Source organism: Pleuronectes platessa, chromosome 5 (assembly GCF_947347685.1).
Source record: "Pleuronectes platessa chromosome 5, fPlePla1.1, whole genome shotgun sequence".
NCBI classification, from domain to species: Eukaryota; Metazoa; Chordata; class Actinopteri; order Pleuronectiformes; family Pleuronectidae; genus Pleuronectes; species Pleuronectes platessa.
This window is the reverse complement of record NC_070630.1, coordinates 4,113,806-4,127,971: the sequence shown is the minus strand read 5'-3', so window position 1 is coordinate 4,127,971 and position 14,166 is coordinate 4,113,806. Positions and strand designations below refer to the sequence as shown.

The 14,166-nt window shown below is 42.5% G+C and overlaps 1 protein-coding gene across 1 annotated transcript in view; it reads right to left on the bottom strand.

The window, feature by feature from the left end:
* The window catches only part of LOC128440069 (rho GTPase-activating protein 42), a gene marked incomplete in the record, with an annotated part of 55,011 nt that overhangs the window by 9,667 nt on the left and 31,178 nt on the right, over positions 1-14,166 (bottom strand). Inside the window, 1 exon segment of the mRNA XM_053422646.1 lies at positions 2,868-2,939. Coding sequence (XP_053278621.1) covers positions 2,868-2,939 — 72 coding nt within the window.

Below are 14,166 nucleotides of genomic sequence, written 5' to 3'. Positions count from 1 at the left end.
TTAAAATAACAAATGCAAATGTGAAAACAGGAAAGCAGCAAAACAAAGTTATCAGTTGTACAGATTATGTAATTATATAAGAACTTCCACTGCACGGTCACAGTAATCTTCCAGGTTCTTTAAGATCTAACTGAGAATCTGCTGCCTTCAAACTTCTGCAGCATTCCAGTGGAGTTACTGGGCTGTGCAGTGGGCAGCTGTGGTGCAATGGTACATTCATAGTGGGAATATCTGTGGCAAATGGAAAACTCCAAGAATGTTGTCAAAAAATGAACAATGCTTTCATATTCAGCCGCACAAAAAATATTTTAACGATCACTTTTGCACAAACCTGTAATTTGCATCTTGAAGTTGGTGCGTACTGGTGCCCACTGACTCACCACAGCGTCCCGGCATTAATGAAATATAAAAACCTACTGTACATATTTGTATGGTTGAGAAGTTTGTGTGCAGAACCACAGCTGGCCAGAATATCCCCAAACCTTTTTAATTGATCCCTTTACTCTGCACCGTCCTGTTTAGCATTTTTTTTTTATTTTTTTGCATGAATGCAAATGTCATCTCTGCCTCTGGAGAGTGTCACCAGCCAAAAGAAAATCATCTGATGTGTGTGCACTCTCTGTGGGATGAGGACGGCTCAAATTATCGGTGGCCATCTGACTCCCATCTGGGTCTGTTTGCACTAATTCTTCACACTCAGCTAGATCTGGGGGGGGGACCCCTACAGTGCCTCTAATGTTGAAGGCCCATGAAGGGAAGATAAGACTGTCACAATTTCAGAGAGCAGGAATGCCACCCACCAGCTAGACACCCCCTGGTGTTCACTTGAGAAAGTGTCCCTGGGGTTTGTTTAAATTTCAAGGCCTTAAAAACACACACACACACACACACACACACACACACACACACACACACATTGATCAGTGTGGAACGAGCCCAAGGCAGTTTACCTCCGACGGCTCTCAGCTTGTGGAGAAGTGAGAAGAAGCAAACCCTTAGAACAGCAGCTCAACGTGAGGTCCGTGTTATCAGAGATCAGTGGATTCGTGAATTAGTGGATTCAAGTGAGTGAATTCAAACCGTGTGAATGAAACCAGGAGATGTTTCAGTTCCTGTACACGTGAAACACACAAAGAAACGTGTCGCCTGACAATAATTTCACTTCTACATCCCTCCTTGGCATCGCTTCCACGACGTTGGATTTGTTGAACACTCTACAGGGTTGTTTTTTTTTTTATTCCAAAACACGATTCAGCCTTGTGTGAAGCAGACTGTGCCTAATACGTCCTGCAGGGCTGCTCTCAATCTGCTGGTGTGTAGCGGCCGTGGAGAGTGTTGTGCTTGTGCCTCTGAAGCCGATACACTGGGACGTAACCTCGCTGGGATTACTGGCAGCATGGCCAAATAAGGCAAAGGGGCTCATCGCCGTCAGACAGAGAGAGTCCGGCTGACGTCCTCACACACGAAGCCCGGGGACTAGAAAGGGTCAGACAGCCTGCAGATCTGTTCTCAGAACAGTGGAAAAGTTGCTCAGCCACTCGTGAAGTCTGCTTTTTATCTCACTCTAGTTGGGTTAATGTTTGGCGGGTGGGGGGGGGGGGGGGGGTTAAGGAGGAGAGAGCCATTAGGAGGGAAGTGGTCGGAGGAAATAAGAGGTAGTGGGAGTGACGGGGGTGGTGGCTTTTAAGAAACCATTTTCTAAACATAGAGAGGAGTCGGTGCAATAACACGGGGGGGGGGCTGGGGAGTGAGAGAAAGAGATGGCAGCGAATGTGGTTTCATTTTGACAGATGCACGTGATGGTCGAGAGTCGAAGTGACAATGATTATTTAGTCCGGTGCCCAGCTGGAAAAAAAAAGAAAAGAAGAAAAAGCAGAGTGATTGATTCTCGCTCCCGAGCAGCAAGGAAAAGAAATAGATCCTCTTCATCACATTCCTTTGGCTCGTGATGAAGAGCAGGGAAATAAATATTTTCTCAGGGAGCCGCGGCCGTCAGGTTCTTCTGAAACAAATCGAGATGGACCAGAGTTTTTGGCTCCGAGGCTGGAACGTCTCTCTCAAGGGGCGGAGAGGGAAGATGCGTAGAAGAGATGATTCACAGGGTCCAGAGCAGAGTTTGCAGTGGACTCAGAGAACCCAGTGGGAGATCTGTGTGAAAAGGGCCGAGCTCCACCAGCGTCTGATCTCACCGAGGGAGCGACCACAAACAAGCTGCTGTATCTCCATGCCTTTGTGTTGGCCGGGCATGAAAGCATCGCTTGTAGATACAAAACCCACACTTTTTTTTTTTTTCTTTGCACTCAACTCCAGCTTCAACATCGAAATCCACTGTGGAACCAGTATGCCCTCGAGCAAACACTCTGCTGCACCCCCGACTGATATCAATCCTCTGCCTCCGATAGGTTACAGAGGAATGCAAGTCAGAGGGGGGGGGGGGGCTGCAGTGTAATCTGATTACAAACACGGTGAATGCATGGTATCAGATAGTGTCACTTTCAGAGTAATCACACTGTAAATGCATTTTAAAGCCGATTTGCCTTTTGCTTAGAAATACCTGAAATTAAATGAAGTGTGAACACGCCGACTTTATCTCACCAAAAAAGAGAATCTGTATTAAAATAATATATTATAATTATATCACCATTACAAACACATAATCCCCCCCATCAGTCTGAGTGGGCCACTTCTCCAATCAGTGTCACAATTTACTTTTAATTAATGATTTACATACAGTACGGAAGATGAAGAGAGGAGGAGGAGGAGGAAGAGGAGGAGGAGGAGGAAGAGGAGGACAATGTGTGAGAGTGTGAGAACACGTGAAGTATCCTCTGTGCGACTGCTAATTGCGCGTGGAGGAGGTCCCGTACCTTCGCTGCGCCAATTTGCTCCTTCCGGAATTTTTCCAGCGGCGTAATCAAAACATCATCTGCATTCTGAATCTGAAAAGACAAATAGAGAAAGACAGTGTCACAGAGACTGAGGAGCTGGAGACGTGATCAGTGTCACCTTCTGAATTATTCAAAAACACTATCAGAGGGGGGGGATATCACACAAAAAAACTTTAATCTTGTAATCATTCACTCGTATTACAAAGCTCTTACTGGTGTGCACACTGGTGGAACTTAGCAGTGAGAATTATCCCGTTCGAGTCAAATCAAGATGCATTGAGTCCAAATACAAGTGGAGGACGGAGCAATCACATCCGTTAATATCTCTTAAAGCCGGTGACAATGAACAATGCGTCAGCGCGAGGTTCTGAAATGAGCCCGGGCGGAGATAAGCCACCGAGCACTCCACAATGGTGCCGCTGGCAGGAAGGGAAATGAAGCCTCTTTATGAGAGCTGGGAAGCACCGGCGATGTCAGACCCCCGAAGAAATATGACACGGCGCGGCCGATGAGGAAGATGAGGAAGATGAGGAAGATGAGGAAGCTTTACAGCCGCCGCCTGCCATGCATTCAAATCCTGCAGGTTTTGCACGTGCTGGTGACCTCGCCTGCGATCGAGACCAGAGTGAAAGGTCCCTGCTGCCAGAGGCTCTACCCCCCCCCCCCTCTCCCCTCCCCTCCCCTCCCCCCTTGCAGACAGAAACAGATTTAGACGAGATATATTGAGCCAATTACAGTCGACGCCCCCCCCCCCCCGATCCACGCAGGTGAGCTGTTTCCGAGAGGTGCCATTAAGGTGCTGCTGAATTTCCTGTGGATGGGTTTCCATTCAGGCGAGATCAGATGACATCAGACCGGCGGGGGGGGGGCGGCGTCATCACAAGCGACACGGCTCTTAAGGTTGATTTAAGGTGTTTTCCTGTGTGGTGAGTGTATGTGATAAACCAAAGGCTGTGCTCCATAATACGGATATGATACCAGCTCTAATTTAGAGACGTCGGCTCAGATGGACTATCAGCTCCCCAGCTACACACACACACACACACAGGTACACACACAGACACACACACACACACACACACCTCGGGAGTTTTTGTTTTGAACCATTAATCACGGCACATTTTCATTGTCCCAAAATAATCCTGACGGCTCCATCAACCAAGCTGAACGAGCGACTTCAGAGGAGGAAGCTTCCATCTCTGCCATCTTTCCTTTAACATGCAGCGAACGTGGGACGTTGTGAGATTGTGTTGTCGATTCGTGGCTTTGGTTTATTTTATATAACGTGCTTTTATTACGACGTGATATCCGCGGTCGAAACTGTAACCTTGTTCAGATGCTGTTTATCATAAGCTGTGTGGGAAGATGGACGAGGTGACAGCTCCCCAAATGGGAAACTAAATCATCTGGATCGCCCCCTGGTGGCTGACTTCTCTCTCTCATTCAAGATCAAGGTCTTTTTGTATGATAGGTGTTGATTATCCCTGTATGTTTGGTTTTAATTGGTTATTTGATGTGATGAAAACATTTTGGAGACCACGATACTGCTGCTAAGGCTCTGGCCCCAAATAACATCGAAGGCACAAGATGGCGGCGCCTTTAACTGGGATATTTTGGCTTCATTTTTTTTTAAACTGGAGGAAGTGGAGACACAGCAATGGTAGTAGTACTGTAGTATAATTCTAAATATTACAATTATTAGTCTACAATTACTGTTCTATACATAGTATTTCCAAAATTCAACAAAACTTGAGTTAAAGCAAAGGTAAACAATGGGCTTCAATAATTTCAATATCCTTGATAACGATATTAAGAACTAAATAATCATTGGGTTTCATGACAGAATGATCGCTAACAAACAATTAATTACCATGTAGACTGTCGACCTTCAATGACACATTTCTACAAATATAATTTTTGATCTGGTCTTGTGCTGCAAAATGATTTTCAATGTCAAGAAAGAGCAAATAAAATATTTTGAAAGACGACAATATTTGCGATGATTAGAAGTTGATTAGTTGTGTAAACAGACTTAGACACAACACCACAAACAAAATTAATTCATGCAGAAATCAAATCCGCATTCAACATAAGCACACATTTAAAAACCTGTATTACACACTGAGTCTAGATGGGATTTAAAAAGCAATAAAACAAAAAAAAACTACTTCTGTGAGATAAACCAACACAATCTAGTTATAAGGGGACAATCCATTAGGAGAGTAGAGGACATCTGATGGTCATCGAATCTCACAGCTACAATCCTGCAGTCATATCGAAGTCATCAGCGAGACTCATACCACTCTGTCAGCGTGATGATGTCATTTCCTCCGTCTTATCTCCTCATGCTTTCAGTCTAATTGAGTCGGCAGTATTACCAGGCTTTAGATTTAGCTTGCCATTAAATGTCAGGAAAAGAAAAAAGCACAATTAATTGACAATATCAAACGTAAAAGCTTTTTGAGATGATGGTCTCATATTTAGGATTGAATAAACTTGTGTTTCTATAGGCTTCAACATCTAGAAGTTGTGCGACCAAAGTCAGACTTGAACTTACACCTTGACAAGGAAATGAGAACAACTACATTCGCGCACAATCACCGCACATTAAACCCATTATCAGAATTTAATTTCCAATAAGCTGATTCAGATATTTACCATTTGCAAAAAGGGGGGCCAACTTATTTAAAGACTCGATGGATTACTTTCAAACTGGCGTCGTGCCGAATGCCCTCAGCAACAGCCTCTCTCAACAGGATTAAATCCATATGAGCGAGCACAGTGTGATGCTTGAAAGGATGCAATGGCGCTAAGCAATTTCATTACTGGATAGGGGGGAGGAATGTCAATGTGCTTGTATTTCCCCCCTGCCCCTGCCTCGCTCGGCCAAATATCAGGCGGATCAAAAGTGATGCTCTGAGGTTAATTTGCGGAGACAGATCAGAATGCCACCAAGACCGTGGGGCCAAATTGAATAGTGCAAAGTTTACCAACAGAAATTTCCCTTTGACACCTGTCAAAAAAGATATGGAGGAATTGTTTAAAATGTGAAATTATCTGGAAAACGCAACTAGTCCATTTTCTCCCTTATTCACTCATCTCAGCCATTAAAATGTACCCTGAAGGATCCGACAACCTTTTCCGCAATTCCATTCGCAATTAGGATGCATACATGAGCATAAATCCCTCAGACCCCTATGGAGAACCTCCTCCCAGCAGGGCTATAGAGGCCTGCTGTAGTGTGCAGGACTAGTCAGGTAAGTTTCAATGATATTACTGGGGAAATATATTAACATGCTGATTAAGGAAGGTTCTTCTGTTCATCCAGCCTCTTTCTATTCATTTATCCATCAATTGTAAAATATTTTTAAACTTTTTATATCTCTGGCATTGCATTAGTGTTTTTTTACAAGCTTTTGTCTCATCTCATTCTACAGAACAATGCCACACAATCTAATGTGTGGAGACATTTCAATGTCAATGTAGAAGGAAAGGCTGTGTACATTTGCAAATACTGTGCAAAGACCTATGTTAAGAATGACACAAGATGGGGAATAGTCAAGTGCCCAAAGTTCCCCCTCAGGGCTCAAATCAGCCTGTGACAAAACAAAATGTTTATATTTATGTCTTTATATGACAATGTAAATACAGTTAGTATAAATTACCCACAACGTTTCCAGTTTATTCACGTTAATTCCTGTTTATTCACGTATATTCTTGTTTATTCCCGTATATTCCCGTTTATTCCCGTTAATTCCCATGGAAAGTTTCCAACTTTGAATATTCCCGGAATTTTGCAACCCTACTTATTAGTACAGCTCATCAGGTGTTATCACCCTGTTGGACTAAACCATGAAGTCTATCCTGCAGGTTTTACACAGCGTCGTGTCGCAGATCTATCGGAAGAGCATATAGGTTGTTAATGTCATTCACTCCTGGGAAACGGTTTGTGTGTGTGTGTGTGTGTGTGTGTGTGTGTGTACTTTTTCTCAAAGCACAGCATTTGCTTGTAGGTGACAATCATCGGAGCGTTTAACGGTGAATTGCTGACTCACTGGCTGCAGTATTTGGTAGTAAATAACCTTTATGGGATTTTTGCCCGCTCCGCTTTGACATCGTCTTCACAAAGAAGAGCCGACTTAATGCACCTGAGGTCCTGCAAATCAACTCAAGTACTTTCTATATGAATACACACAAACGTATAAACACACTGGTGGTCTGCCGGTTGAAGCGGTGTCCATAAAAGCGCGGCCGTTCACAGCGCTGCACCATTATTCAAGTGAGAAATCATATATTTTCTTTTTTTTGCTTGTTGTTAGAGCAACTTCACGTCTACACACACACAGAATATCCTGGAAAACTCGGCTCCGGGCTCAGAAGAAAGTTCTGAAGAAGAAATATAAAAAGGTAACAAGGCTTTGAAGGGTCGGCCTCGGCTTGCCAGTTAAAATCTGCCGACCATGAAAACCAAGCAGCAGCAGCCTCTGACAAGACAGAGGTGGAGAAATCCCCTGAGATTACTGAGATCTGACCTGATACAGGCGTTTGGCCAGAACTGATTTGTTTTAGAGTTTGTTGAAACATTATGTGATTCCAACAATTAAGATTAAAATAATAGAAAACAAGATTTAGCCTCAGAGAGAAATCCGGTTATATGTCAGACATTTAACTTTTGTTTGTTTCCAATGATACAGAAAAAAGCCTCATCATGGTTTTATAATTATATAAAATTTGTTTAAAAAACGACAAATAACTCTTAAATAGAACACACTTGTGTTTTAATGTTGGTTGACATATTTTTATTTGACTTTTTTGGCAGAATAGTAATAATGAAATGTTGGCAGCGAAAGGGGGAAGACATTCAGCCAAGGGTCAGGCTGGAATCGAACCTGTGGCTGCAGCAAGTGAAGCCTCTGAATTTCAGGCTCCACCCACTTTTCCTTTTTATTCACATAACAGAATATTTTCCCCGCTGCTCATGTAAGAAATGCAAAACACCAAGAATCACAACTCAACTAGAAAACCTAAATCTAAGTGCTGTTAATAAGGAAAACACTTATATTACAAAGTAGGACGGTTTGGTTAATCACTGATCTAGTTCAAACAAGGCCAACTAAGTGTCAGCTTCCTCCAGAGTTTCACCTGTCGTCAGGAAAAACTGCGACAAATCCACCGCATTGTTGTTGGGGGGGGGGGGGGGGGGGGGGTCTGCGGACCGTAAAGAAATCAATAAAAGTTTTTACTGTCCCTGCGAAAAAAATGTCTGGCCCTGTGGCAGGGCGGATTTCACAGTGAAAACAAGGTTTATAGAAAACCAATCTAAACACAGATGGTGTCATTATTCGTCAGCCGTTACAGTCACGACCACAAATCTCTTCTCACCTTGAAAGCGTTCCTGGATGTCATTACATTATTTCCCTCGTCCCAGTTCAGTTCAGTGTCGTGTGTGTGAATGATCGACCGAAGCCTTCGAGATTGAAACGCAGCTGATCTGAATGTTCAATCGTGTCAATTTATTACGTGTAAAAGGGCGAGTGTGCGAAGTTGACACATGTAGTCGAGGACTGTCGATAAGTGGTGCAGCTCAGGAGTGGGGAGTGTGTGTGTGTGTGTGTGTGTGTGTGTGTGTGGTTGTGTGTGTGTGTGTGTGTGTGTTTGTATTCCTCACGTCTGAAGGAGCCTGAGTGCCAGACATCTGCACCTCTTTGTCTTCGGCTGTATCGCGGCTAATGATCGCCAGCAGCATCAGATACAATGATCAGCGACACTCGGCACCAATAACCACAAGGAAACCAAAAGGAATTAGTCAGACTCATTAAAGTAGGTGTAAGAAAAGCCCCCCCCCCCCCCACAACCTAATTAATGTGCTAAAAGCATAACAATTTTTTTTGCCCTGATCATTATCACAGAGTAAAAATGTCCCAATTCATGCTGATGGTGCGATTTGACCTCTAATAAAAATCTGTAGTTGTGTTTTTTCAGTCGCTTCTCACTGCAGATTGTTGTTTGTGTTGATCATTATGTGTGTTTGTGTGTTTGTGTATGTGTGTGTGTGTATGTTGGGGACTTATTGCAGATCTAAATCTTTATCTGCTGCAGCACCGGCACCGGCAGCAGCAGAAGCCGGAGAATTGTCGTCCACCCCCAACTTTTATGAGTTTTGAAAATAAAAAAAAAAAATAGAAACTTCTGCAGACAGAGTTGTGCGACGCTGTGTGAGAACAAGTGACACATCTGCCCGGCACATTTCATCAGAGGGTGAAGCTGCCGAGCGAGGAGGTGAAGCCGTCGCTGGTTCGTGGCTTCCATTCTGATTTTCTGTTATTTAAGTACAGTTTGGTTTCCTGTGATTTATTGTTATGCTTGTTGATATCAGAGTGTGAGAGCTGCAAGGAGAGCAGATGAATATTCCCCTCAGCCTTGTGCATTAACACTTTATCTCTATGTAGTACTCACAGAGTCAAAAATCGTTTTTCCACAAAGGAATTAGAGAAAATTCATATTTTCTGTGTCTGTCAAGGGATCGCAGCTAAAAATAAACATGAGACATCAAGAGAGCTATTCCCCCCCCGACACCCCCCACAGAAAGATCACATCCGGAAGTCGTAATATTTCCCTCAGTACGATGCATTATGATTTCATATCATTTTACATGACAATAGACTAAGTAAAGTAGAAGTACCTAGTTAAAAATATTCTTACTCTACCTCCTGAGAGCCGCCCACAGGAATTCACGGTCCCTCCAGTTTGTCTTTACATAGAATTTACCCAATTTTATTTTTTTTAAGTTTTGCCCTGAAAATGACAGATATAAATAAAACACTTTCATGGATTTACGGATTTACTGATTCTCTCTAAAAGACGTCAGGAAGTTTGATGATTTGCCGACATCTTAATTTACATTTCACAGATTGGATCATAAAAAACAGCAAATAGGTGGTTGAGAAATCAATTTGTTGATATCTGAACTTATTCTTATTCATATCGTTTAGTAGAGAAACTCCTGTTATTCTGAACATATAAGAATAATGCACTGAATTTGAGCTCAGCAGGGGGGAAATGGCACATGAGTATGAGTATGATGTGTCTACCAGTCCTGCACCGGCTCTCTTACCTGGACTTCAGCCCCACTGCACCGAAATGAAACATTTACAACAGCAACCTAAACTGGTGCCATAAAACAAAAGTTCAATTGGATCCTAAGAGATGAAGCTGTGATTGAGTTAGTGAAGCTGGCAGGTGGAGTTTACCGAGGACCCCGAGCGAGCGAGATAATTTGTCTGCTTATAGATTATTAATAGTCGTATATCATGTATTAATTAAACGTAAGCCCGCTGAACCTTTCGGCTTGATATATCAGATCATAAAAACTCTGTATATCGTGTGGAGGTATTTCAGCTCCGCGGGATTCGTCACGTCAGCAAACTGTCTACATGTTCTTCTTTGTGACGTGCAGCTTTCTGCAGACTGACGGTTGTGATCAGAGGAGAGAAGAGGAATCTGTGACCTTGCTTTTCAGGAAGTGACAGCAGAAAGCACAAAGACACGAGAGCAGCGAGAAGGAGAAGGATCACATCCCGCATTTAAAACACTGACATACTTAAAGAGACTCGTTTGATATATAAAGTCAACATGGATCATATTACTTAAGATAGAAGGTACTTTGTGCTTTGTCTGAGGTACTTGTACTTTATGAAGGAATCTCAGGGCTCATACAACATACCCTGAAGTTCGGGCAGGGAAGATGCTAAATGTTTTATTGCTATTTCATATGATGTCAAATGATTGGTTTATCTAACTAAGCTAATAAATGAATGCATTACTATACTATATGTTTTTTTTTATATAGGCTCACACTTCCCCACTGACACCGTGCATCACTGTGCAGCACCTTCACAATGTGTTTTCACAATTTGTGGCTCAGTATCTTGCGGATTAGAGGAACGGGGTTTCAAACCTGTGACCTTCTGGTTAGTGGACGATCTGCTCCACCTCCTGAGCCACAGCCGCCCTCTACCACCTCATAATGGATGAAGAGATACCTAAAAAAATGCATTTATGAACCATGCCTGACATGGTTTTCTTCAGGATAATCTCTCAATCCATAGAAGCTCTGGATTTTTCTCTCTAGCTCTATTATATTGCAACACATTCTTGTTGACCTCAACCTTGACCTTTGACCCCTCTGCTCTAGGAGTTAATCATCTGCAGATTCCCTCCCGAGTAACACTTCCCTCCAAGTTTGGTGAAAATGCGTCCTCGCGTCGCTGAGTTATTTCGTCCACTCACAGACGGCTCGGGGTGAAAACAATAAAAAACATCTGTTCTTCTCATATTACTCACGGTTACATTTATTTATGTACTGCCGGACCGAAAAGTCCACGGGAGCCTGAAGTCCCTGGAACCAAAATACTGCCGTTATCAAATCATCAATTCTATTTACGGGTTTTACGTGGATGTGTTAAAAGAAACAAGGATCTCTGCTGAGCTTTAATAACGCGTTGTATCGATGATTGAGGTGAATAATGATATACACAGTGACATCCCGGCTCCCGCTGAGGTGCACTCTATCTGCGGGGGTGTGGGAGTGTGTGTGTGGGTGTGTGGGGTGTGGGGGGGTGGGAAGCACAAAGGTTTGATACTGTTCCCTCCACATACTTTTGCAGACTTTCATTAAACAAGCCACCGTCAATGCTGCTCAGAACAATGGCTGCCTTCATCTCACACTGTTGTCCCAGGGTCAACGGGACATTCCTCAGCTCACAGGCTGTGAAGGTATCCACAGTGTGAAGCTACTGTACTGTTAAATCCCCCCACCCCCCCGCAGCAGATACACACACATACACACATTTCTCACCGTTGGGTTTCACTTGTGTGGCACAGATAAACGATGTGTAAGTGTTTGTGTTTAAAAGCTGTTGAGGAGAATGTAAACCAGAGGAGAAAAAACTCTCCACGAGGGAAATAAAAGCAACGCGACGCCACAAATCAGCTCCCGAGGGACCGTGAGTGTGTTTTCTGTTCTTCATCTCACATAGAAGAGCCGGGAAACGGAAATTACAAGAAGGTTACTGCTCTTATTACTGAGAGGGAATTAATGATGCTGCTGCTGCGGCGGCTTGTTGGGCGGTCTTTAAGATTTGAGAGATGGCGCTAAAAAGACGAACAGGTTTCAGGAGTTTGTTTTTCTAATTCAAAACTAGAGATGGTCAGACCCCAGCACCCGAAATGGCAAGTATGCAAATCTATGTACCGATATCCCACCTTTAAAGTGTATTGCTTTACCCAAATATAACTGCAATTAAAATTTTCCCAGAAGACACTGGGACTGCCGCCGATAAGTTTTACAGCGGCAGATTAGAAGTTATTTCTAATGGTGTAGTATTCCTCATTTAGCAATAGACCTTATCCTTACCATACTATTACTGTGAAAGATACAGAGAAAGGTATAGTGTTATTCTTTTTTATTTCCTGAATTATTTAAATTTGAAGTTGCTGTTTTATACCTTTACTGTCGTGTTTGAAACGAAGGTCTTTTATATTATTTTATAACTGTGGCTGCACTTTAACAGCTATTTAAAGGAAGTAGATGTTTTTCTTTCACTCCATTTATTTATTTGTGTTTTCTTTCAGTTAAGATTGTCAAACAGGATAATATAAAATGTTCTAATGCATTTATTATCTATATGTTTTTGTTTTTTAAATGGTTAAACCATCACTTCCATACAGGGTTAGTAGTATAAAGCTTTTAAAATATCATTCTGTTAATGCTCTGGTAGCCGATCGGTACTAGTTATTGGATAATAAGCATCGTCCAGGTACAGGAATCGGGAGAGGGAACCTAAAAATGGTATCGGTGGGTCCGTGTCCTTCATACCTGAGCCCAGTCTGATTCAGTGTATATACCAGCCTGAGCACTATGCCGCCCCCCCCCCCCCCCCCCCCCCCCACCTGTCCAGAGCACAGGTCTGTCTGTGCCCTGGGCAGATGTGGCATCTCGCCCTCCGGCACTGGAAAGTGGACGCTTCAATTCAATTCCAGAGGAGAATAGAAAGTGTCACCTGCGTGATCCGGGAGAGGTGGAACCAAAAAAACGAAATGCACTCTTCTGTTCTATTCTCCATTATACAGCACACGTTTAGATATATAGGCCTTTTAATAAAGTGTCTCCAGAATGGGCTGATTTGTTTTCTGTGTCTGATGAATGAACACGTGTGGAGATATTTTCAGACATTGTTACGGCTCTTTGGACGTCACAGCTATGAAACATGACTTTTAGGATATTGAGGCAGGAACTGTACCTTTAACACATCAATCATAAAACTCCACCATGCCCTGTTAGTTAGCATCTGCAGGATGTATGGAGGTGTGTTATAGGAATGGGGCATACAGCCAAAATAATAGGGGTATTTTATATTAATATAAAATGTTGTTTGTTACATTTATAGTGTCTTATAAGTGCGAGGCCAGTTTTCATTGTCACATATGTAATATATCATATATAGTTAATTACTCTCATATCCTGGTTAAACATAACACATACATCAAGTCTCATCATTTAAAATATAGATATAACCTGACACCATACATGGGAAACCTGACCATTGTCATTAAGGATTTAATAATACAAAACTTCTTTATTAACTTTTCACGAGTCCAATTAGGTTTTATATTATTTATAAACACTGATCGGCCACAACGTTAACAGCATTAACTAGTTTTGAAGTTGTGGCTCATTCTGAGTAATTTTTTTTTTTAATTAGTCGAGCCATGAAATAAATTAATTCGCAAAATAAATTAGTTATCACATTACCCATGATTAACAATTAACTCTGAACACGGGTCATGGATATACACCGATCTGCCAAAATCAATTACCGACTTTAATGTCAGTTTAAACATAACGGTTCGTTAAAATAAATTTCATTTAATGTTATCTTTCAAAAAAGAGAAATCCAATTTCCACTCTTCTACTGAGTGAGCTGGAATATAAAAAATGCAGGAATTTCCCCGTCTTTCAGTGAAAAAAACAACAACAACAACAACAACAGGAAAACACAATCTGTTTTAGACGGCAGCCGTAAAAGGCTCGCTCCCCCGGGGATATGATCAACACTCCGAAAGCCACAACATCAGGGCAGTGCCCTTCCACTCCTAAATGTCATCCATGCTTAGCAGCGCTGAACCTTCTCAAACCATGCAGAACCCCGACCACTTTCCCTCCTCTTTATGCGGTTGAAGGGTTATCAGCAGGGGAATTAAAGCAGAAATCAGTTTT